We start from the raw sequence: 27,294 nt of genomic DNA on the forward strand, positions 1-27,294 counted from the left end.
ATTTTTTTTTTAAAGTAACAAAAAAAAAATTATAATAATCTTTCCAACCCCAAAGTTTTGAATGGTAATGTATAAAATATATTAGACTGGTAGTGTGTATAACGCATATTATATATATATATATATATATATATATATATATATATATATATATATATATATATATATATATATATATATATATACACACACACACATTTAACAGTACTGTAACAAAATCAGACACAGCAATACTGAGGTGTACAAATGTTTCATCATCTTTTAATTAAAAACGCATTCTGTATCATTAAAATATGCAACTGTTTTGAAATTCTCTTTCGTCAGGACAAAGTCTTGAATCCATTGAAAAACACTTAAGAGTCCTGTGCTAGCGGTAAGCGCACGTGCTACGACATATTGAGCTCTTTGAGTCTGGCTCCTGTCAATTCCAATTTCCTGTCCAACTATCCCTCTCAACATAAAGGCCAAAACACAAAATAATAAAACAAAACATGTATATAGAGTACTTTGTGAGATTGTGATTCATTCAGCAACATTCAGAGCTACATTCGTGTCCTCCCCAGCCATACTTGTTCCAACCCCACCTTTCCTGGTGTAGAAATATGCAGTCACACCGATTTCTTCTTCTTCTTCTACTAAATCCCTCACTCATAGGCATAGCTTCCCCTTTCACGCATGTACACGCTCTTATTACATGATAACCCCCTTCCAACCCTTATATATCCCTCCCCGGGATGCATGAGGCAAAGCTGAATAAATTCATAAAAGCGCCTCGAATTACAAGGAATCTAAATGGTTGCGCAGGTGATGACTGAAATCTTTCCTCCATACCAATTTCACACTTTTGTGCAGACAGTCTGACAAGACGTGAGAAAGTCAAATACGTTTGGTGAAGGATATCGATCGGAATATCTCTCTGAACTGAAAGCTATCTGTGAAATGTGACGACCGCCAACAAGTAAAAGCACATCCAATTGAATGAATCATCCAAGAATTGAATGAATGCTGTTTAAGAGAATGTATGTTGTCGAGACGTTATCCAATTAATAACGGGGATCAAATATGGTGGGGGAAAAACTAGCATTTTGTTTTGCAACATGTAACAGACCTCCTCTTAAAAATCTTTATATATTTTTGGTTACAGAGTTTCTAATAAAAACAAAAATTAAGAAAAGAGTCCAACAATTGATCCTCCTGTTGCTGAAAGCCAAAAGCGGTTTATAAAGTCCAATTGGCCCCAAGTGTCAGAATTCAAGTTCTGACAGACACAGGTAGGTCCACACTCCTGGTCTGCCTTGCAGACATATGCTCTGGTCACAAGAAAAAAAAAAAAGAAGAGACTATGAAGAGTATAACTCCATAATCTTAAAAGATAACAAAGCAATATTAAGTTTCCCTTGCCAAAACAATACTCATTGGACCTCTATTGGTCAATTCAGGGCTCCAGTTTTCTAGACCTGAGACTTTTAACCAGAAAGTCTGAATCTCAACTCCCTTAGAAGAGCTGTAAGTCAAAGGCAGTGTGTTATTTAAAGGGAGAAGCCTCTAGAGATGTTCACTCTAGACTCAAACGGCCAATCCCGAATCTGAGAAATCCTCTTCTAAAAGATCCTGCAGCCCACGCACCCCATTAGTGATCTCCTCTCACATACGCACTTGGTGTGCCGGTAAAAATCCCCAACGAGGCATCAGTTTTCCACAGGCGTGGGGTTCTGGGGCAGTGGTGGGGTTGCGGGAGGCTGGCTGACGATCACCTGAACGACATAGTCTCTGGAGATCTTCAGCTCTTCCAGCTTCATCTTGTCGGTGAGCGGTCGGCCTGAAAAGAACCAGCGCTGGCTGGTGGACGCCACCCCCTCCTGGGTCTGCAGACGCCGCTTCATCTGCTGGACGCTGTCGCTGGTGCGGACAGCCAGGCGTAGATCCCGCCCCGTGGAAAGACGGAGACGCAACTGGCACTCCTGGCCCTCGCAAGCTGGAGCTTCTGGGACCTCAATAGTCTCCGACTCGCTCTTTTCCTCGATCATGTTGACGGGAGGGGAGAGGCAGTAGACGGGCAGCTGGTAGCGGTTCCCCAGCTCATCGTAGCATTCAGTCAGAGCGCCTGGAGATAACAGAAAAAGAACCCATTTAGACACATTTAGTCCCTCTTTATTGACTTGTCTAATGCTTTAAAACAGGAGACCATCATATTCTAATATAGAATCTACATGTCTAATATGTAGTCGATTCCAAAAGTTTGAGATCAAAAAATAAATATTCTGATGCTAAATGAATAAAGTCAAGAAATATTGAAGGTTCTGCACTGGGTTTCGGACATTATTCAAGTTAGCAAATTTATGAAATTGATTATGAACTCCTTGGTATAAAATATCTGCTTTCATTGAAGCACAAGAAAATATACTTTAAATCATTCTCAAATGCTGGATAAAACGAATAATTTGTTTTTTACACAAATTATGAAGTTTATACAATCTCGAGTTCTGACGATAGTAGGGGTGTAACGATACCCTCATGTCACGATACGATATGATTGCGATACTCCAAACACATGGTAAAAGATTAATAAAAAATTAACTTGATTAAAATGCTAACTTTGGTATTACATCATGGGTGTAAATGAATAGGCTTGGACTTGGGAATGGTAACCCAATGCACAGGACAATAGTGACACCAGAATAAAAAATATTCATGATTCTGAAGCTGTAAACCATTATTTTAGACGAATATGCTTGCACTAATTCACTGACTAGATGTATTTTAAATAATGTATAGGCCACTTTTTACTGGTAACATCAGACATTTGACATAAAAAAGGACCCACAATAATTCCCCAATTGCGTTATTATACATCATATTCAACATTATATATAGTAGTTTACCGGTAATGTAGTTCTGACACTAAAACTCTGTAAACTAAACTAATTTTGGGTGAACTATAGCCTACACAATGGCCCTCATTTATGAAAAGTGCATACACCAAATTTCCAGCGTACACCTGGCGTACACCCAAAACCACGGTGACTTTGCGATTTATCAATATGGACGTTGGCATACGGCACGCTCAAATCCTACGCCAGCTCAGGAGGTGGTGTACATGTACGCACGTTTTGAGTTAGTGCTGAAATGCGCAGAAAAACAATTCCTAACACCACAAAATGCACTGACAAACTAAAGATATGATGTTATATATTATGACCCACTGTAAAAAAAACAACAACATAGAAATTATAAACTTCAGTGTTTATTTTTGTGAGTTAAGCCCGGCAGGTGCACACGGACTGGGTTCAGTAATGAAAGGCTTTCAATGACCAAAAAATAATTCAGACTGACAAAATAATTAAAATGACATTCTTCTTCTTTTAAATAATAATACTAATACAAATAATAATAATAACAACGACATTCTTCTTCTAAATAACAATAAGCGTCATTAATAATCAAAATCATAATACTAATAAGAAGAATATTACAAATTGTCATGCAATTATTCACATCATCATTGTACACCCCATTACATGTGACGTCATGTGAAATTCAACGCTAATAGTTTCAAAACACCTGCTGTAAAATAATGCATTGTGATAGGTAATTTGCTCAACCAACCAGCGATTTAAACTGGATTTCCACCGGAGAAGTTTCTCCTCTTTGCCGTCTTCCGTGTGTCCATGGCGTAAAATGAGGGCGTGGGGGAGGCGGAGACGTGAATATATAGGGGCGTGTTAATCTAATGACGATCGTTTTCAGCCGCAGCATTTATCAAGAGGCAGGTATTGCGTACACCTGAATTTCAAAGGTACGCACAGCTTCATTAATCAGGCGGTGAGAGGAGTGTAAGCATAATCTTACGCCAACATATACGCCCGTTTCGGCGCAAGATTGATAAATGAGGGCCAATATATATATTGTTGCATTTTCGTATTGCAATATATTGTGACAACCCTGGTCGATATAAGTTGGATAGATAGACGGACAGACTGACAGAATAAAAGAGTACCACAAGGTTCAGTCCTGGGCCCATTTTTTATTTATTTTTAACCACACACAATTTAGCATTTTTTTTATGTTGGTGATATGGTTATCAATTGTGTGTCCATCATCATCAAGACCTTTTAAGTATTTATGAAAGCAGTTTTATAGAACAACAGTGTCTTACAAACCTCACAGTATGCAAGTCAAAAGGTGAGAGTGGCGAGGAAAACTCCCTAAGATGTTCAAGAAGATGGGAAGAAACCTTAGGAGGAACCAAGACTTAGATGGGGAAAGCCCTCCGACTTGGATTGGCACAAATTTAAACTAATTTATAAAAGGCATACAAATGTTAATGTAAACAAAAAAATGATTAAAACAATATAATACTATTATTATATTAAACTAATATTTTAAGAACCATCAGAAATCCAACAGGCTTTTGATTCTGTAGAACAGACACTTGGTATGGTATTATTTGGTACTGGTATTAAGGTTGTTTTAAAATCGTACTATTCCTACTAATAAAATGAACAAAGAAACGCATCACATGATGATCATTCCTATGACAGAGAATGACTGTGGATCAGTCAAACAAAGAGGAAGTAGAAGTAATGAATCAATGGCAATGGAACATGGTTCAAACCACAGGAACAATAAAGATTACATCACTGGCTTCTTCCAAAGAGGAAGTAAGTCCTTTTAATGTAAGTCCTCTATGGAATTCAGCAAAAAATTACTACATAATATGCATACTATCATGATGACACAGGTTTTGTTTTTTTGTTTTTGTCGTATCAGTAAGGAAACATGTCATTAATTGATTCTGAAACTTTCTGGTGAAACTTTACTGCTCATCAGATCAAAAGCACTTTTGACTAACCCAGAAAAAGAAAAAAAAATAGAAGGAACAGTTCACCAAAGAAATGAAAAAAGAAAAAGATGCAGTTAATACAAATGTACTATATCCTTTCCATCCTGTGAAGTCAAACGATAGCTTTGTGTGAGGAACAAACAGAAAATATGTCTTTGTTCATTCATTGCAACTTACTCAAAGCCCTAACTCTCCTTGGGCGAATTTCATGAAAATTCATGACAGAAATTGCACTCAGAATTTGTCAATGAATTTGTTGATCCAGCTCACAAAATCAGCCTGAATGATTTGTACCCAAATTAGAGTTAAGTTCAGTTTGTCTGGTTGCAGCTGTTAACAGCTCACAGGATGGGGAAGAATATCAGGGAATAACATACATTGGTTCATTCGCACAATGATCTTATGAACTCATCAATAAACGTTGTGGACAATATTTACAATGACTTATGTTGCTGCTTCATCCTTCTTTAAACTTGAATGCCTCAGTCCGGCCATAAAACAACCATTATATTTATTCCAACTTGATCATATAGTGCTTTAAGGAAAAAAATGTCATACATGATTTGGAACAAATGAGGAGTCAGTAACAGATTTTTGGATGAACTACTACTTTTCAGTTACTCGCCTCATTAGATACGTTTTGTCCAAAAGCCCGTTCACACTAAGAACAATAACATTACGCATTACATCAACATAACTGAACGTAGAAGAGTTCACAGTAGAAACCAAAAAATAAAGTCAGATTAGTTTTCTAAAAAAAAAGCGTCAGAAATAGAAGCCTATTGAATATTCACAACAAAGATTTCAGCTAGTGGCGATTTAAAGTTTAAATACAGAATATCACAATGATTTGGCAATTAAGTTTCCTAAAGACTGTCATCATGCCAGTACCATTCTTTGTTCTGCAACTTATAAATTTAAGAGCGTAATATGACATTTTGATCATTTAAAATCGCATGATGTTTGATTAATTTCGGATTCATGTTTGATTCTAGCCTAGAAATCTAGACGCAGCCTAGCGGCAACAAATAAAATTTTGCAGCCAGAGTGGTCTAGCAACTCTCTGTTGGCTTTCGAGCTGGAAAAACCAAACTCTAGTCAGGCCAATCACATCGTGTATAGAGTTGGCGGGCGGGCTTAACATAATGACGACAGAGTTGCGACGGTTCCCTGCTACTTGAAAATAAAGAATGGCTGTTGCTGTTGTCTTTCGAATCGGCTTTGGCCGTGACTCTGGAGGACATGGAGTTAAGCTTTTTTTTTTTGAAAAGAACAAAGAACGGCACTCAAGTCATTCTTATAAAAGGAGTTTTGCTGACTGAATACGGCAAACGTTTAACATATCAACTAGCGCCACTGGTTGGTTGGTCCACTGGTTGGTTGTAGCGCTATCCTATTGCGTGCAGAGGGAATTTGAAAGACAACCGTTTATCCCGCCCCTCGGATTGAGCCCTGCCAATGGTGAGTTCCCAGACCCAAAATCTTGATGTGGGTTTGGCTTGCCAGGCTAGTTCGATTCAATATCGCGCTGCATTTTTCATTGAAGTAGGAAATTCACTCCACCTACTTTTTAAACGAATGTTATTGATCTTATTGTGAGAGATTCATCCATGCACATTTATTTATTCGATTTTAAACTTGACCTTGTATTTTTAGACAATATGTTATAACTTGATCTTCCAGTGAAACAACAGACTTATCAAATCGTTTTCAGCGATTCACATTTCAGTGATCACTGATTCAAGTCACCTTTATTTATGATTATTATTAAATATTCTGCGTGTTTATTTTGCGTCAAGTAAATATAAGGAAACCAAGCCTCAATTATAACTGTATTTTAATTGGATTCTACTTCTTGCATAATACTGATTGGTCAAATGGTGATTCTTGTCAATGAAGAAAAAGAGAACAAAAGGCAACATTTTTCTTGCTATATCGCCCAGGCCTAGTGGACAGCAAACTGCTTCCTGGCAGATGTTTCAAATCAGCATTCTCCATCTCCACAGTGCAAGGGTATTCATGGCCTAGTTGTGTCACTCAAAGTGAAGACCAAACAAGGATGTAAGGAGACGAGATGACACTGACGTATTATTCCCTCCATGTGAACCTCTTCTCTATTCAATCACAATCTTAAGTACCCCTCTCATCATATTAATGTGCCTTTGACAAACGCCTTTAGACGGGTATTCAGCCAGTGAGAGTCAATAAATGTTCAAGAGCTGCTTCAGAGGCGATTTCTTGGCTCTCAGTCAAATACAGTAACTGTCCTAGTACCGCATTAAGAGCCTGACCAGAGACCCAGAAAACAGCTTGTACCTGAGAACCGCTGCAAATCCTCATGGCAATAGGTGTATCTATTTTTATTTTTAATGGAACTGGTACCAAATACCAACTAAAATACCATTCCGGAATCAGTCTACACTGTACAGAAAAAGGGGAAAAAAAGAATGTAGATAGATTATCGAATAAATAATTTATGAGATCTTTTGTGGACATCAAACAGTACAGTATGGCTATTGTAGTCCCAGGGAAAAAATTGATAAGAATGTAAATGTGTACCTTGAAATGCAAATGTAGTCCAACAGATTTCTAAAAGAATGGCCCTGATTCTTAAGTGAAATAGCTCATAAGCATCGCAACCAATGTAGTCTGATTCGGTGTTATACTAGTATTATTTATATACGATTATAGTATTAATTAATTGGTTTAATTTAAGCTCAATTTTAATTAAACATTTTTTAGCCATTTTGTTATGTGATTGTCATTTAAAAAAAATTATATTACCATTTAAGATTCATTTATTTTTTATTTCCGTTTTAGTTCAATTTAGTTTCTATTTACTTCCAGTTAGTAATATTAGTGCTTTAACTTAAACTTATGCCAAGGCAACATTTAAAAATTGTGTTTAGTTTAAGTTTTTCCATCTAATATTCATGTTATTGTGGCTATATTTAATGTAATAAAAATCAGTTATAAATTGATATCGTAAGTAAAATCAATTATTTTCACTATATTGGCCACGTGTTTTGAATTCAGGGCTGTTGAAGTTAACGAACAATACGATTTTAAGATATAAAAAATATATATTGATCTGTCACCACCAAATTGACTAAAACATCATTAAAAAGCTTTTTTTGAAAATTGTTTTCAGAAGTATTTAAATTTGAAATTCTGCGTTTCATGAATAATGCCCATTAAAAGGAGTCAATTGATTCTCATAGCTAGTTAGGACACATTTTGGTATCAACACACAAATCACACGTTTGTGATTTGACGAAATATGAAAAGCTGCACTTGATCCTCTGGGATGAAAACTGGGTTACGCAGATCTTTATGTACACTATCTGAGATCGAGAAATGTGATGAGCACAGCAGTTACAGTAAAAAAGGCCCTACGGTTCTGCAAGACTACAGTCCCAGTTAGACACATTCAAGGTGGTCTAGAATACCAAATTTCCAAATACTCAGTCTCTACACTGAAAGCAATGTGATTCAATACAAATAAAGTGAATGGAAGTCGAATGCTCTTCACATAAACATGACCACAAATACTCAGAAAGCAAGAGAACTGCGTAACCAACCTCTGTTTACTCACACCCAGAGAAGAGAAAGTGGAGAATGGTTATGATCTGTGACCTTTTCTCAGAGCTATAAATACACCTAAGCATGTCGAAGAACCACAGGCCCGATTCATGACAAGCAGAGCGGCTCTAGAGCCCCCCGAAAAGCTCTGAGGATGGAATTTCTCCCGCTGCTGAAACAACTGCTGATGCTCACTATGACTACATTGCTGCGACGCTTTACTGTTTGGCATTGCCTGGTCATCCGGTGTGGTGAGGGGTTATACTTTGAAAAGGCCACTATGGGGTGAAAGTTTTGGAAGCGGTGGTCTTATGTGCATCGTACATTGGCATTTATGATAAATGTGTTAATGATAATGAGTCAATATATTGTTGATAATGATACATGTGCAGAATTCCTAAAAATGTACTATGTTAGCTTCATTGCTTTAAACAACTTTTATGAAAAGTTTCAATTTAATGATTCACAAATGTGTGTGACCATCACTAAAAAACCTCTAACATATTTGTCTTGTTCTGTACTGACGCTGTTGTATGAGAACTGAACGGAGCTGGACGATGATATAATTGTGTGCAGAACTGCTTTATAGATGACATGAACTTATTTAATAATTGATGATCTTTACGAAGGAACTGAATCAAATGCATAATTTTCCTGTTTTCACTGTAAAGCTGCTTTGAAACAATCTGAATTGTATAAAGCTCTATATAAATAAAGATGACTCTACTTGTCATATCAACATTTATTGTCAATGACATGTCATGAGTCAAATGACAAATATCTTTGACACTTATGGAAGAAAACGTGCCAAATTCATAAAAAATGTACTCTGTATTCATGTTGGTTGCATAAGGTCCTGAATAGCTTTTATACCATTTTTAAGAAAAGTTCCAATTTAAATTCAAGTAAAAACTTTACAATTACAACTTAACATTTTTATTACACATTGAATACATTTGAGTGTATAAATCTTAACCATTTAAAAAAAAAAAAGTTTAAATGTTTTAAAGTATTTTTTTCCAACTACCATGAATTGTATCAATAATTATCGTTATAATTATTAATATCATATTATTATTATTATATAATGAAATTATAAATATTTCAGAAATAAAAATATGGTCATAATAGAAAAAAGTATTCAAATTGTTGTATGTATGAATAGCATTTTATGTATTTCTGACTAATTTAATGGTTGTTACCAACCAAAAAATATATATTATATCTTACTGTCAAATTCAAAAAGACATCCATCAGCACAATAACAATCTTATTATCGCATATATTGTTCCTGTAGCTCAAATGTCAGAGAGCGGTGCAACACTAATTCCCAGAGAACACGCACTGTGAATGAACCGTGCAATAAAACCATTTTTTAAATTAATAAATGGAAATGTATGCATTTATGAATTCTGCTCCACCTGATCATAGCAGCTATTCAAAACTCCAGTACAAAAATAAAATAAACGTGGCTTCAACTCCTACAGCTCAACTAATATGAATTCTTATGTGGAAAATAAAAGTGGGGATGACTAGGGGAGAAAGTATGTTTTGATTCACAGGAAGGGGTTGATTCGATCTGCATGTGTCCTGTTGGAGAGCTCAACTGCAGCCTAGTAACAGCGGGAGGTGCTTTTTTTCCAGGCCGTCACCAGGCAGCCCGGCTCTCGGGAGACGCTGACAACCGCCTGCAAGAATCTCCAGCTGCACCCGGGCAGATGTAGACAATGAAAACCGCACAGAGGAACACAGGGAAGTTCACATGCAGTCAAATGATGACAGTTTCACTGAACTGTGGTCAATAATAAGCAAATAAGCGTAATATGCAGGGCTAGATAATGCAATTAGTGAAAAGTGGACCGTGGGCAGAGAATTTGGTGAAGGAAATGACTGAATTGAGAACATTTCTGTATAATAAATAAACCTTACTACCGTATTTTTCGGACTATAAGTCACACTTTTCTTCATAGTTTGGCTGGTGCTGCGACTTATAGTCAGGTGTGACTTCTATATCAAATTTGATTCATACTGACTGAGATGAACCAATAGAAAACATTACCGTCTACAGCCGGGAGGGGGCGCTCTAGTTGGCGGAGTTGTTCAGAAGCGGCACCGATGAAGAATTCAATGGATTCAGTGTTGTGAATGTCACTTTGTAAAGAAACACTTCGATATAGCCTATAGACTGAACAATGAAATACGTATGCGCATGGCGTCACCGTTTTCACAAATTGTGTGTTTTTGTAGTTAAACACTGAGACGATAACGGCATCGGTTTTTAAAAAACTTGTTGTTGTGTGAATGAACAGCCAAAACGCAGAGAAAGTTCAATATATTTATTGGTATGAATGTCTTCTGGCCTGTAGGGTCTGATTATTAAAGGGATAGTTCACCCAAAAATGAAAATGATGTCATAATTTACAGAATGACGTGTCACTCCAAACCCATAAGACTTTTGTTCATCTTTGGAAGACAAATGAACAGGGGTGCACATAACTTTTTCAGTGAGTTACTCAGGTGAGGACCAGGAGATGGTGTTTGGTACTCACCCCATATGTAGCGTGGCCACAGCTGTCAATCATGACGTCACATTTCCGTTTTTATAGCATAAAATAACTAACTAAAACCAAACTTATAAAAATAAAATAAACGAACACTTAAATTTACATCAGCGTGAAAAGAACGACCTAAAATGATAGAAAACACCTTTGGAAAAAATTTACTTGAAGTGTTATTTGATTGTTCAGATATATTTATTTGTATAAATTAAATAATTAATCCTTATTAAAGATATTAAAGAGCAGTGAATTTTCTCTTTTTATTTTGTTGTTTGATCAATATTAAGTGTACAGAAGGCATTAGGTTTATTACGCACTGTCACTTTAAGAGTGTGCAGATCCAATTGCACTGATGCACGGTACGTTCTGTAAAGACATAACCGACTGTGTTTACGTGAATACTCTCCAAAACGGACATTTAGACATAATGTTGTGTGTATTTGTCCATTCAGACGCGAAAGAGAGCTCGATTCAGTCCTTGCGCGCAGCGCGCTGTGTCTATGTGCGGGGCTGCCCGCTTCGGATCGTGTGTGTGTGTGTGTTCGCACAGAAAAACATACCGCATAAAGCTGTCTTTCGTGTCGTCACTCTTATTCAGATCTATCCATATGTCTGCTCTTCTCTTTCTCCAAGACGTTTATATTTTTTAACGATTTGAGACATGCATGAAGCGCATGCCGACTCGGTAGATCAGCACGTTACAATTCAAATGTGCGCATCTTCCACAAACGCAAATCAGTTCTGACTGGATCACTTCCCCAATCGTCCCTCCCTACATTTCCGTCTAGTTTTTATTCGTCATAGTGGTCGTCATTTAAAACAAGGTTTTTATTTAGTTATCGTCTCGTTTTCATCTGTGAAAAAATTTAATTAACACTGCCTAGGTTGCATTTTGGCGACAGTACGCAAAGGCGCGTAGTAACACAAGTGGCATTACGCATTCCTGATTTTTGTCGCGCATGCGTACCTGCGTACCAGTTATGTGCACCCCTGCAAATGAAGATCTTTTTAATGCAATCTGAAAGCTTTCTGTCCCTCCGTTGACAGTCAACGCAACTACCACTTTGACGCTTCAAAAAGTCCATAAAAAGATGAGTAAGAAAATTTGAATCTCTAATTGACAGCTGCGCAATCATTCTCCTAAATATGCATTTTTACTTGACTTTATTTACATATGCGACCCTGAAGGAATCCAAAAGTAATCCGATTACATTACTTCCATATTGTGGTGCTTGGATTACATTACGGAATATTTTTTAAAGTAACCCTCCCAACTCTTGCCTTATGTAGTCTCAAAAATATTTGGAAATATAAGCCACACTAATATTGTTTAGATTTTACTGCATCATGTAAAGTGCTTGCCATTCATAATGCTTCCCCTGTTGCGAGATTCATTTTTGGGTGAACTATTCCAATGGGGAACTGATGGATGAAGACTAGAAAGAGAAAATAATATTTTCAATAGATTTCAATAAAACCATCTAATACATAGCAGAAAACCATGGTATTTACCAAACTGAACAAATCTTTTTGTCAACACGAGTGTCTGGTTAAAACCAAGGCCTGTGACATGTGCCTCTTACCGTGTGGTAACGTTATGCTGGCGCCATCAATGATGGCTTGAGCAAGTTCGTGGTCATTGCTCTCGAAGGCCTGGGCAGCCGCCTTAAGTGCATCCCAGATTTCCTTGCGCCCTTCAAAAGCCGGTGCCGTGTCCCAGAATTCATCACGCTTACTGCGCAGCTGGCCATCGGTCATTGGGTAGTCGCTCTTCCATTTGGGCTTCTCTCTCTTCAGGGGCTGGTTTCGGCCCAATGCAACTGCAAAACAGAGACGAACAGGTCAAAACATATTACGGCTAACAAATGACAATGACTTTGTCCATGGCTCAATTCGATTTCATATACAAATTATCCTTGATGAGCTGATACCATAAGGCAGAAACTGAATGCGTTTACTGAAACAGCATGACTTTCTCTCAATGTTTCTGTTTGCAAAACTGACATGGGATGAAAATAGAAGGAGGGTTAACCGTTGTGGGAGAAGCCTGCCGTAACATCAGCTCCAGAATGGACCTTTGAATGTTGGATTAGGCTAAATATGATTCTTGATCAATGTACCATATTAATAGCAAATATACACTAGCACTGCATATCATTTTGCACTATATTAATAACACATGGCTTATAACACATGAAGGTGCAAGTTTTACACAAAGGAACAAATGGCACTTTAGAAATTTAATTAGTGACATACTTTGATGCACATAACATGGACATAATCATAATATTATATAATTTATAACCCTGTGATCTACATAGGACAAGCAGTAAGGTTGAAAAAAAATAGAAATAAAGTACATTTTGTACATTAAGGACATGCGGTTTGGAGAATGGGTATATTATGTTATATTATAATAATTAATATAATAGGCTATAATATAAATTATAACCCTGTGATCCATCTACATAGGACAAGCATTGTATGGTTGAACAAAAAATATATATACAAAATTTTGTTTTTACATTTGTACATTTAACAATGAATTGATTATATTATATTATATTAGCCTATATTATATTATATTATATTATACAGCACTCAATGTGCCTTACACAGCATAAACATAAAAGTATATCTAAACAAAATAAGCAAACCATATAACACAATATACACTCTACAGACACAGCGGAGCCTAAAACAATAACACAGTCCAGTGAGATGAATCACACACACACACATTCTGATATACCAGTCCAAGAGAATAAAAACTGGACAAATAAAAATGTCCAAACAAGGAATCCCTGCTACAGGCACAACATCTAATGCCAAACTCAACGGTCACATGACGGTCACAGCCGCTGCCATGCAAAATGCCTTTGCCAACACCAGTCACTGCAAAGAGAGAACTTGAACTACCACTACAAACTACCACCAGTGCGTGAAAAGCTGTTGAGATAGAATCCAAAAATGCTCTTTATATGAATATGAAGCATGACCAAGAATACCATGGATAAATAGGAAAAAAACAAACAGCTTTGATTTGTTACAAGTGCAGTTGGTAAACAAACTGCATCCAGGCCAAAAGGTGTCAGTATAGAGTTCAGTTACGAATAAAAGGCTAACAAACAAAAACAGAAATTTACTAGTTTACTGTTGGCATTAGAAAAAAAAAAGAGAAGACGGGAGACATTTTGGGAAATCCAGGAAAAGGGTAAAGGGTTCATAAGGTTTCCAGGTGCTGTGGAAAACATTGCAGTTTACTTAGATATACAATTGAAATCTAAGTGATATCAGACTTGGGTCCAAAAACAACAGTTTGGTAACAGATCATCTTGTATTTGCTCTTGCATGTCCTGAATTATTGAGGTCACAAGCAAAATTATAGGTAATAATTTTGGGGCCAGTGGTTCAGATTTTTCTGCAAAAATATACATTTTATAGCAACATATTTTTAAACAAGTCACTTATATATTTATATATAATAATAAAGGTACTATACGGTTATCCGGACCATAAGTGTCTTTTAGTCCCGTATAGTCTGTATAGTCATCCCCGATTGGTCTTAACCCCAGTGACGGGTAGCTTTAGGGGCGGGGTTAGGGGTAGGCCATCGTGTGGTCCAGATAACCGTATAGTACCATAATAAATTACAGTTAATGTTTTTAATTTGTAATTATAGCTATAAAATGCAACTAATGTTTGCAATGGAAAGTTATTTTGTTACCTTGCTGACATATTTACAGGAGAATTTGCGAAAACAATATTCAAAACCTCACAGAATCCTAAATGTTTGAGTTTACAAAGCCTAAAACTGAGGCTCCACGACATCCTTATTAATAAACCCTAAAAACACCCCATATGAAAAGGAAGTGGATGTTAGTGGCACATGTAACATTCTGTCTGTTCCTTTGAGAATAGATATACCGCAGTAATGGCATTTGTTGAAAGCAAAACCTTGAGATGTATTGCACTCTCTATAAACCAGCACACAGACTACAGACACGCAGACTCCCAGTCAATAACACTGGCAGAATTACCAAGGGCTGAAATCCAAGCAGTTACATCAGAGGGCCCGAGACGTCTTTGAGAAAGGGAGATTTATTGGGTAAAACATCTGGCTGCCATTATAAAACCTTTTTGGTCAGGAACGCAGGTTGCAGAACAACCAAAGCCTGTGATAATGCTACCCAACACTAAGATGTGCAGTGATGAGACACAAAAACAAGCCATTCAACAAGCATAAAACTCCAGACAAAGAATAAAACAGCAGCTGGCCATGAATAATTCAGGCACAGGCAATAAACCAGTATAGCACTTTTTATGACCCAGAAACACCAGAGAAACGATATTTCAACAACCCAGAATCAATCCTTGTCGTCTGATACAGCACCTAACCAACGCAAGAGGGGGAAAGATTGATTTCCTACATTCTGCGAATTAACTTCCTGTTTGTGTGTATTGTAAAGTCCTTGTGACAAAGCAGCTCTCTGATGACCTCTTCCTGTTGTCAAAGAGCCAGCAACACATGCAACTTTGTGAATGAAAAAAGAAAAAAAAAAGTGGTTACCAGAGTACAGACCATGTTCCAATCATAGGCAATTTCCAAGACTTTTGTTTTGGATGTCTCCTACAAGGTTTAGCCTATATGCATGTAAGAATACATTTTTATTTTCTCATAATATACATTGAACCGTCACCTCTTATCGCACAATGTTTGAAACGGCTCGCCAATTACAGTATAGTTACGGTATATACGACATGGCGTGAATGAACGCACCTATAGATTACACACTACATGAAAGGTAATATCCAAAAAAGCATAATAAGAACCACAATTTTTCTTAGTGACACATGTAAAGAATTAATTTTAAAAAAAAAGGAGTACAGGTGAATCAATTTATATAAAAGGATAAGGCAGTTGTTCTGGTCAATAACTTGTGAGCTGCCTTCGTGTAATAGTCTATATGGTATTTTTATGCTTTAGTGCAGTCAAAAAATTACATAAAGCCACCACAAGTGACTGATTTGAAATGCTCTACGTAGGAAACAACTCTAAACATGCATGCTAGACAGGAGAGCAGCAGTGTTCAGTGGAGTTTGATGTTAGCATGTGGCTAAGCTAACAATGAGATGCTGGAAAATTCATAAAAAAAACAATGCAAAAATACTGTATAAAATAGTTTTTACTGATACTGTTAGTATTGCATAAAACAAGTATATGCAGGGCATTGTGGGATTCGCTTATCTGTGGAGGAGACATGAAATGCTGCCCTGGAATCTGGACAAAGCATCAAGACAGCACAACATTGCGGTGTGTCTTTTGGAAGCACAGCCATGATGCCTTAAAATACTGTCTAGCCCGTCAGCTCACTAGTATCGAAACTAGTATAGCATGTAATCTTGCTAAAATGAATGAATAAATCAAATGAATAAATGAAGTGAAAGAATGAATAAAGTGACAGCAAGCAAAAGAGACTGTCCACAATCCATGATTGTTACGGACGCTCTCCGTGATCAAGCTTTCAGTCAGACAATGACTCCAGCAGTCATATACTAGACTAAACAAACAAATCGCAGTGTAAATACACTAAGAGCTGAAACAGTGATTCTCTATTCCTCGGGGGGGGGAGGGCAGTCTTTGTCTCTTGGACGGCTGTGGAGCGCGTGGACTTCCCTTAGGGTGCACGTTTCTCCATGCTGCAGACAGAAAATCTATAACATCACAGTTCTTTTTCCTGTTTATAATGATGCACTAGCGGCAGAGTCTTTATTTAGATAAAGTGGGCTGGATGAACTCACCAGCCATTTGGCTACAACATTTTTAAGTTACAGACCATTCAGAACTTCTACTAGCAAAAAAGAAAAAAAGAAATAAACCAGATTAACTATGTCACAGCTTATATATATATACACACACACACATTACATCTTACAAGATTTTCAAAATGTGATAGACCACAAAGACAAAAAATCCTAGATTCAACCGTTTTGCTCCTATTGTGTGTGGTGTGCCATGATGTGACAGAGAGCACACCCAAACAGATTTTCAACCAGTGTCTCGTGAACACAGGAAATCTCGCAAAATCTCACGAGACTTCAGAATAAGCATGGCGGACGATATGCAGGAAGAAATTGATAGTGTTTGGAATGATTTTCACAAAAAATGTACGGAAAAAAAACAATGTGCCCAGCATTATATAGAACCTTTTATATCAGAAAAATCTTTATTGTCTCTTTAGAAAGAGTTATTAAAACCTTCTATAGAACCTCACTGAACCCTTAGCTTCCTGCAAGTGTGTGTGTGTGTGTGTCTTTCAACTCGCTTTCTGATTGGATATTAATAATTAACTAATCAAATGTATTTATTGTTATGCATTTACTGTATGTACCGTTTCTTTCAACATACCTTCTGATGTTCATTCTGTTGTAGCTTATTCGTGTTGTGCACACGAAATAGACATGGACAATGTCAAAATGTGCAATCAGAGATTTTATTAAATGTCAGCGTTTTGGTCAGTAATTCCTGCCCTCCAAAGCGGTTTCGGTTAGTGGTCGCTGATGGCCGATAAAGCCGATATTTATGATATGAGGAATCTTTCACAAAACCGGAGATTTTGGCTTGTGAAGTCGGAGCGCACGCTATTATCCCCTTTGTATGGCGTCAGATTGTGCGCCGCTATCTCCTTTGTTTACATGAGGCGAGTCTGCGCAAATGGCAGACGTAGCTAAAATATTGCCGCTAAAAACTGTGCTAACAGGAATTGTAACATGTATACATATACATGCACAGATCAGGTACAGTAAGGGTTATATCCCCACCTGTTGGTTTGGCATGCTCTTGAAAGCGCTATATAGCGCATTTTTGTGGGGGGTTTTAAACCGTGCTTGTGTGGACGAGATTTTTTTGGTCCATGTACGTGTGGACTTGTAAACCTGCAAGTTGGTACCCATTCCTGCATACCAAATGAGATCCAATAAATATGTGGGTGACAGAGTGGATAATCTCTACTTTAGAGTAATATTGCCTAAATCACTTGAACACACAAATTGAACTAAACATGGCAGTGACATAAGGTAATTTAAGTTTGATGCAAACATTTATACACACTTTAAGCGACAACAAGGGTCTGTAAAATCATGACGCAATTCTATGAGACTGGTGTTGGTAGTACACCAATACTACAGTGCAACCCCAAGTGCACACTGCACAGTATAAGTAGGCCAACAGGCTGCAGGTCATGAATGGCTTCGGAATTATTTCCCAATAATTCCTTTACAAGAAAAGTAAACTTGTGGAGAACTGCAATAAGACTGCATGTGGTCACCTGATGTAGACCATAGTGGTCTCAATACAGTGAAAATAACAAAACCTAACAAAACTCATTTACAAGAGTTTAAAACACCTGAGAGGTATTTGGACAGGCCTGTCTCACCTAAACACAAACAAATCCTTATAGTTTTTATAGAGTGAAACTAACAGCGCAGCAAAACTCTGGAGACCGCAGGTTCAACCTAGTTTTTCTGCAGGATTGTGGATTTCGTTTTCACAAGATTCCCAAACGAGGACCATCTGGATTTCCGGTAAGCTCCAAAAGGAGAACATTTCGTGATGGCATGTGTGTGCGTGTAAAAAGCATCCTTAGGTGCAAGCGCAACACGATTTTCCTCTTATTCGCCTGCCGAAATCTTTAATTTCATCCTCATTCTTCTTTTTAATCCTTTCCTTCGTTCCTCCCCACCAACTCAAAGTCAGCATCAAAAGCCCATTAGAGAAACCGTAACCACCACACCCCCCCATAAAAACACAGAGAAACAGACTTCATCCGTATGGTATTTAATACTGTATGTACTTCCCATCAGGCCGGTCGGCCACAGGACTCTCCGAGAAGCATTTGTGCGAGGGCGTGCTGACATCTGGGAACTATCGGCACTGCCAGGCCTCCACACGGGAGGGAGATACACAAATGTGCAGAGAGAGGGAACGAGGGGAGAAAGGGTGAGAAAAGAAAAGCCAGACGCAATTAAGTCTACAACATCGACCGTGGAGATCGGCCTTGTCGAGACTCGGGCAGGACTCCATACAGGGTGTCAATAATTCAATGGCGACTGGCAGAAGCTTTGTGTCTCGTAGAGAAAATCATCCGTCATTTGGTCTCTCTCAAAGATGCATCATGTACGGCGGAAGGTAAAATGATGGCAGTGGAAAGAAAGAGGTGGAAGAATGGTTCTCCTTTCAAAGGCCACGTTCAAGTAGCCTACATATGTCAGGATCACATGACAGATGGGTCGAATCGCACAACCTCTGGTCGGTCCGGATAGGCGTCTCGGATCTCTGCGAGTCTCCGGAGACGAATATACCCATCTTCATCTCGGGTTCCACCTCTTCTCAGAATGAGAGAACTGTCCTCTCAAGGGCAAATTCAAGGAGAGACTGCATTTCCTCATTTGATTCTTAACAATACAGTGTTGGGCAATATTAGAGATTTTACAATTAGATTAACTTTGCTAATGCTCACTTAAAGTTAATCCTTGCGAATATAATTTAACATCACTGTTAAAATCTTTAACAAATTAACATCTATTTCTCATACTGCACATTACTGCACATTCCTAAATTTCCTTTTAGCGTTGAAAATTATAGATTTTTGTTTAAATGTATTTGATTTAGAAAAAATTACTAACATCTCTTTTTTATTTGGGGAGTTGACGGAGATGAATTCCATTCGTGCCACTTATGTTTATCGGACGAATGTCTTTAGTTGTTGCATTACGTCTTGCAAAGTACACAGAACAGCAAACTCATAACACACTGCAGGCCATCATCATGTGGCATGACTGACCAAATTTTAAACAAGTGCTCAAGAAACACCATCTCACTCCTTCTTCCTGTTACCGTAATTTAAATAAGGCATATACACTACTATTTTAATTGCCACTAGCTTGACCATGTATTTTCAATTAGGAACTGTTTGAATCCAAACCGCAAATTGCACCCTTACAAATCAAAAAAATTGAACGTACACGTATACATCCATATGGTCATAACGGAATTTCACATTTTCTTAAACACTACTGTCTGAAAACAAAGAACGAATATGTCTACTGCAGAATAAATCATTTATTTACAATGCGCGCATCTGTGTCTTATCACCTGACACTCAAAAAGAAGTGACATTTCATCAGTACACGTTCAAATCTTTCTTCTGTTGAAAATAAACAGCCATTTACTATAGCTAATAATCCCACCATGGATGGAATTTTCCATAATTTATGACACTGTGACTACTCGTTTATGACTCCTTCCTATATAGTAGGCGAAAAACAGTACGTGACAAAAGTAGTATGTCCAAAATCACACTACTCATAAAGGAGTAGGCAAAAGTACCTGGATGACCTACTTCTTCCAGCGAGATTCTGAAGTGTGTATACAATGGACACTTTACTATCCCATGAGGCCACAGGAGAGGATTTGTAAATGGTAGTGAAGCGACATAACTGACGCTGATAGGTCACATGATAATGACAGCATGGCGAATGTAGTACATCCGGATTAATAATAATTCATTTGTCACATTTATACAGCACTTTTCATAGAACGGGGAAATCTCCTCAACCACCACCAATGTGCAGCATTCACCTGGATGATGTGAAGGCAGCCATATTGCACTAGAGTATACAATAACTTCCCCGCGGCTGCCATTGACGGAAATTTAATTCCTGCAATCCATGTTTTCACTGTTATACAGTAGCGGGCGCTATTACCCATCATCCGAAAGAGTACCGGTACTGAATCTCCGGATCAAAACACAGGCGAAAAAGAAGCACTGTTTATGCATATGTAAGATAACACGATCATCAAACATTTTAAACACTATATAAATCAAAACTACCAAAATTTTCCATTGAAATGTCCACCCAGGACGAGCTATAGGACTGTGCAAACTTTGGGGGTGTTGATGGACTCGTTACTTGATCGATGTTTGGATCATTGCTCCGAATCCCATCCAGACGTAGTAAAAAACAAAAAGCTTTTTGTTTAAAATATTGCTTTTCTATGAAACACACCCACAATTCAAGTGTTTATAAAAAAGAATGTAGGAATAAAGCTAGAATAAAAAAATGTGTTGTATTCATACAACAAAATATTCTGGGGGCCATGACATTTTTTGTAAACATGCTATTTTTTAATAATCTGGCAGAGAAAGAGTTAAAATAGATATTTTCAGAAATGTTGTTTTTGTTGTTGTTCTTTTGAAGTCAAATGGCTCAAATCCTGTCTGGTTCCCAGCATATTTCTAAACCTTTTGTGTTCCACAGAGTCCCATTTGAAACGACATGAGTGCAAGCAAATGCTTTTCATTTTTGTGTGAAATATCACTTTAACTATGGAAAAAACACTTTCTGCCATAGAGTTCACATTTTCTGCGCTGCCTGAAATGCCCTCGCAAATGCCTCCGAATAACTTCCAGCTGTCTTGAATTCTCTGTTAGCTGGCCAACAATAAAACATCTTCTAACATGAAAGGAATTCTGGGAAACTAATGGCAAGCTGTCTGGGTTATTAACATAGGCAGGTATGGGTCACTTCACAGAGAACATCTGTAAGCCAATAGCTTGCGTTTCTGAATTCATATTTCACTGTAATTAAAAAACAAAGGCCCGGGGGAATATTCATGCCAATAAATTGTATATGTCAGAGACGAACGATTGGTTTTATCCTTACATCCTCCATTGACATATTTTATAAAATGGATGAACATTCCTTTAAGGGTATAAAGGAGAAACCTAGACATTATCATTAAAGGAAGCAGGCCAAGATGTCAGGCCTACACATTCATCTCCATGACGACCCAATGATCCAGGTGAAGCGTGGCCTGGTATGAGGACTCCTGTGCCTGCTTGGAGAACTCGAACTGCATAATGCAAGACAGACAAGGCACTCAAGTTTCACCTCACAAACAGCTCAGAAAACACCCGGCATGAGCAGCGAACAGACTGCTGACACGGTGTTACGATGACAAAAATATCCGAGTGATAATGTATGAATGCTTAATGAATTAGGAGTTGGCTTTTGGAACAAACCCTTAACCCTTAGTATTAGGGTGCGTTGCGTTCACACTAGGGCTGGGATAAACGATTATTTTTTAAACGATTAATCTAGCGATTATTTTTTCGATGCATCGATTAATCTAACGATTATTTTTCCCAGTCCGATTCGATTTCGATTCGATTATCTGCCCATTAATTGACTATAATAGCAATTTATACATGTTGATTTACATGTCTGAATGAAAAAAACATGAATTCCTTAACATTGCAATAGCCTATATGTTTATTGCTCTTAAAATTCCAAAATAAAACATTGTACAAGTGCATGCATTTCTTAGTCAGAGGTAGCATTCAATAAAACCTTGATTAAATATCAACAAGTAGGCTAATCAAATCCTATGTGTGTAACATACAGATTTCAGATTAATATATTCGTTTTCCTTAAAATTTGAATTAACAGAACAACTTAAACACTTTGCAGTTTGAATGATGTCCTGTAAACAAAATGACGGAGTATGTTTTTGTTTCCACTGTTCGATCGCGCCTCACACTCACACACACACACACACATAATTAAACACTCTGCGACTTTGCGATCGCGCCTCTCTCTCTCTATCTCACACACACACGCGTACACAAATATAATCAAACACTCTGCGACTTTGCGATCGCGCCTCTCTCTCTCACACACACACACAGACAGACACACACACACACACATAATCAAACACTCTACGACTTTTCGATCGCGCCCGCGCCTCTCTCTCTGCCGTGGTGCTAGAATGGAAGGCCATCTCCATTTTGCAAAGACGACATATCAGGGAATTGTTTCCTTTTTAATTAAAGAATTCCCACACTTTAGAGGAACGAGTGCGTGCCGCCTTGCACTTCTGAAAGTCTGAGGAGCGAGTGGTGTTGCTACCATAGACAGTATATAAGATGGACACAGCGACCCCATAGACTTCAACGGAGAAAAGTGAAGCCCATTTGAAGCACTCACTTCCTGATCGCCAGGCGAACTGCGCAAGCTCAAACTGAGCTTGAACACGTGAGCAACGTGTCTGACAGCTGTCAGTCTTCTAGTAGCTGTGCGGATAGAAATCTGAATCATTCCCTTCCGAATCTCGCAGAGACGGAGAGCGTGAGCATTAGCTGTCCATGAGCTAGCAGCGGGATCAACTTTATCACTCTCTGTGGGCTACTCCCTTCACTTTATCGGACTTAATGCCTCCACGTTCCCCCGATTGCCTGCGAGCTTCTACGCCGGTCTATACGGTAATTTATCTACAGTGCGACAGAGAGTCGCGTGAGTTATGACGCAATCGTTAGCCTATTTTTACAAAAACGGCTTCTACGGGGCCATAACGTAAGGTACAAGGTAATGGAGCCTTTTATACATTGTCGAGTTTCTTTAGAAATAAATAATGGACAAATGGAGTCTTTGGACGCCTCAGATGTAAAGTTATTCGCTGTCAAAGTGACGCAAAAATGAATGGGAGTCAATGGAATGCTAACAGCAGGTGAAGTTCTGCTACAATGGCGGCGCCCGCGGAGGCTTCAGTTTCCGGCGGATGGGTTACCCCCTTGGTTGCTACTACTCTCCGACGCCGCCATTTTTGTTTTGGGTCTGACGAATCGACGTGCATATTTTGCGTCGACGTATTTTTTGCGTCGACGTCATCGATGACGTCGACGCGTTGTCCCAGCCCTAGTTCACACACACGTAGTTTGGTTCTCTTGGTTCTTTTGATCCGGACCAAAAAAGTTAATTGTTCACTCTACATTTTTAACACTAAGATATAAAACAAAACTGTATAATGGACAACATAGCTCGTATGAGAAGACCACGACACGGGAGCGTTTGAAAGCGGCGTCCGCGTCTATCAGCGGATATATTAGGGGTTCGTTGATAGACGCCTGCTTTCCAACACTTCCGTGTAACCGAGCGTCAAAGATTTCATTGTAGCCAATCACAGACATATGTTGAATGTGTCAACACAATGGCCAATCAGAGGTGTTTAAGAATCCGTTCAACAGCGTTTAAAATGCTAGAGGGAAATGCTGGTCTCGTCACATTTTTTTAATTTCAGTACCAACTGACAACTCCATTACTTAAATAAAAGTGTGGTTAGGATATAGCACTTCACTACACTAAACTAACAACCAAATTTAGCTGCAGTGTGTACGTGGCTATAGCCTAGTAAACTTCATATTCAACCCAAACTTTGCTATTACTTCTTTGAAACATTAGCAATTCCTTCTGGCACAACTACCTCCATCCCCAAGGAGCTGTTAAATTGTTGACATCCAAATCAAGCGCCGTGAGCTGTGGAAAATTAGCAGCCATTAAGTCCGCAGGTAACTGTCAATTTCTGGGTTTCATCTAAGGGTGCCGCTCTCATTACAATAATGACACATGATGAGTAATTTAGTCCCATAGGCTTTGCCTAGAAGCTATTTTTGTTCACCATATGAGAGCCTGGAAGAGAAAAGCAGTAATCGCTGACATCTTATATATTGTTTTATATACTGATATCATCCATATTGTGATTTGGCACAAGGAGCAGTGAAGCTTCCTGCAGGAACATATGTAACACAGGCAGGAAATCACGCGCGTCTCAACTATTAACAAACACAGAAGACTTTGATTGATGTGATGAAATTAAATTCAGTTTTGTGGCTTTTAATCCATGCATGTTATATCTGAGGCAATTTAGCATACTATGCTATTGTAGACTTTCTCTTCCAGCAAAACAGACCATAAATATCAGTGACTCATTTGTGAGCATTAATTTTGTCTGAAGTGGTCAAGGTTTGGCTGGTTAACATAGTCCAATTAGTCCTGTTAGGTCTATTATACATTTATATATGGCGAATGGCCATTTAAGGCCATCAGACCACTAACTATAAAGATGACTATAACGATAACTGGCGTCCACCACACCAAGGGACAATAATGTTGTTTATTATGATATTGTTCCTCTTCGTCTTCATTGTTATAGCTGTGGTGCGTCTTCCCAATTCTCAGTTAGAACGATTATTAAATTATTATTTTTTAAAACTTGTTCTGAATGGGATTCATTCCAGGGGAATCTTCGGCTACGTTCAGACTGCAGGTAAATGTGGCGCAAATCAGAATTGTTTAGTCAGATCTGTTTTTCTCATGACTGTGAACCGCACAAACCACATGGAATCTGGTATTTTCAATTCCGATTTGTGGCACATCCATATGTGGTCCTAAATCCGATACAGGTCCGATGTGTTGCAATGCGAACTCAGTCTGAACAGTCATATCGGAATTCATGTGACTTTTAAAATGCCATTTTCACAAGATGTAAAATAAATCGCTGATGTCCCCAGAGTGTGTGTGTGTGTGTGTGTGTGTGTGTGTGTGTGAAGTTTTAGCACAAAATACCCCACAGATGATTTTTCTGTCAGTTTTGTGCCTGGCCCTTTAAATGCAAATGAGCTGCTGCAGAGGGCGGGGTTTCAAGAGCTCGTGTGCGTGCAGCTGCGATTACGCAGACACACGATTATGACAGAAACTGTTCTGCCTTTAATGTTATAACGGAGTCAGACAAAGATGGAGAGACTCATCTTTGACTCAGAGAGACTTTGTCTGGAGAGACTCAGATGGCTTTATTTTATAAAGCCAAAACAATCTGTTACTGTAAAGCTGCTGTGAAACAATCTACATTGTTAAAAGCGCTATATAAATGAAGATGACTTGACTTGACTTAAGAAGAAGTGACAACATGTAGAATGCAACAGGACGTCTCTGAATGGTTAGTTGATGAATTTATGTTGCTGATGTGGAGTTAACTATCTTTAATTAGGATATTCTGTCATGGTAATATATAAATCGCTCCTATAGGAAATGTTGTGAGATGCTCACAGAGTGACTTTCTAGTGCATGTGAAAAGATGGATGCTAAAGTTTGAGCTGACTCACAAATGTCTCTTATACAACAACTCATCCTCTTCTCAACATGGACTGCGTGTTCCCGACTGCGTGCTTACTTTAATGTTCCGTATGACAGCATGCGGCTGCGTGACGTCTTTTTATTGTTATTTTGCACATGCGGGTCAGTCAGGACCAGGATCTGTTCACACTGAAATCTAATATTGACATTTAAAAGAACATGAATTCTTTTTTTAAATAATAAATATATCGGAGCGATAAATCGGATTTGAGCAATAGGGCTCGAAGTGTGAACGTATCCTTAGTTGCTCCGCTCCACTCATATTCACATTCCAGAGGTTGAGTCACAAAAATTGTTTAACAAAATGTTTATTTTCGTTTCTTTTTCAATTATTTTTGAAACTATTTTCAAGTATTTTTGCTGGAGAAGAAAATATACAATTTAACAAGCCAATTTTTTAAACGAAAGTTATTTAAGTTGTATAATAGCAGTATCACACTCGTCATCGTGCTGTTGGTCTGAATATCAGCACGCCTTTCCGTGCAGTTATTCAGTACAACGGCACTACTGAGTGTGAGATTACTTGAATAAGCAACGAATAAACAATGTTTTGAAACCAAATGGTTTGCAATAAACAAGATAAAGATAAGGATGGAGAATAACCATAAGAGAATAAAGAATTGTGTGCATTCCAAGGGAAAACCATGACCCACATTTTACTAAAAAGACCAGAAACAGATCCACAGTAGCCATGAAGCTAACACTCTCTTTATATAGAACATACAGCTAAAGCTAACCAGCTAGAAGGAAGGTGTTATATGCAAAAACGACTCAATGCACAAAGACAAAGAGCGGTGGGGGAGAATTAAGAAAATATTTGCATAATCCCAAAATCACAGTCTTAATTGTCCCTACAGCCAGGCGCGTGTCCGAGAGGAGCGATCGAGCCTTACAAAGCGACGCAAAACCCAGCACGATGTTTCAAAGCACTACAAGCCGAGGAGACAAGGGAAGCAACGCAGACCCAAAAAAAAGCAGAAATTGACTCGCATTTCCTGGGTATGCTTCATTTCCTACCTCCGGTTCCGTCCGAGTTTTCGTTTAAACTGCCTGAAGAATCATGATGACTGCCCACACAGCCACCCATGGATGTTTTCATGCGCCTCTTCCCCCCGCGGACCCGCTCTGGTTCGGTTTGCCCCCGTCCTCTCTCTCTCTGCTGGGATAGAGATTGACAGGGCGCGGGCATCAGCTGGAGAGAGGCGGGGTGGGTGTATATGCACGCGGCTGTGACTCAAAACCTAGTGTGCTGCCTGCTCACAAAACCAATGGAGACGC

General features: G+C 38.4%; 1 protein-coding gene across 1 annotated transcript; it reads right to left on the bottom strand.

Annotated features, from left to right (window-relative positions):
• Positions 1-235: 235 nt before the first annotated feature.
• On the bottom strand, positions 236-27,294 carry ubtd2 (ubiquitin domain containing 2). The gene is made up of 3 exons (XM_079585135.1): positions 27,034-27,294; positions 12,567-12,803; positions 236-2,104 (listed from the first exon to the last, which is right to left on the bottom strand). The coding sequence occupies exons 1-3, from the start codon at positions 27,203-27,205 to the stop codon at positions 1,689-1,691; spliced, it is 825 nt and encodes a 274-aa protein (XP_079441261.1). The 5' UTR covers positions 27,206-27,294; the 3' UTR covers positions 236-1,688.

Source organism: Phoxinus phoxinus (assembly GCF_949152265.1).
Source record: "Phoxinus phoxinus genome assembly, chromosome: 17".
Classification (NCBI taxonomy): Eukaryota; Metazoa; Chordata; class Actinopteri; order Cypriniformes; family Leuciscidae; genus Phoxinus; species Phoxinus phoxinus.

Coding starts and splice junctions, on each gene's coding strand:
- ubtd2 (XM_079585135.1), bottom strand. CDS start 27,205: ATGCCCGCGCCCTGTCAATCTCTATCCCAGCAGAGAGAGAGAGGACGG. Junction 12,804..27,033: donor AAACTCGGACGGAACCGGAG/GTAGGAAATGAA, acceptor TCTGTTTTGCAG/TTGCATTGGGCCGAAACCAG. Junction 2,105..12,566: donor CAGCATAACGTTACCACACG/GTAAGAGGCACA, acceptor TGTTATCTCCAG/GCGCTCTGACTGAATGCTAC.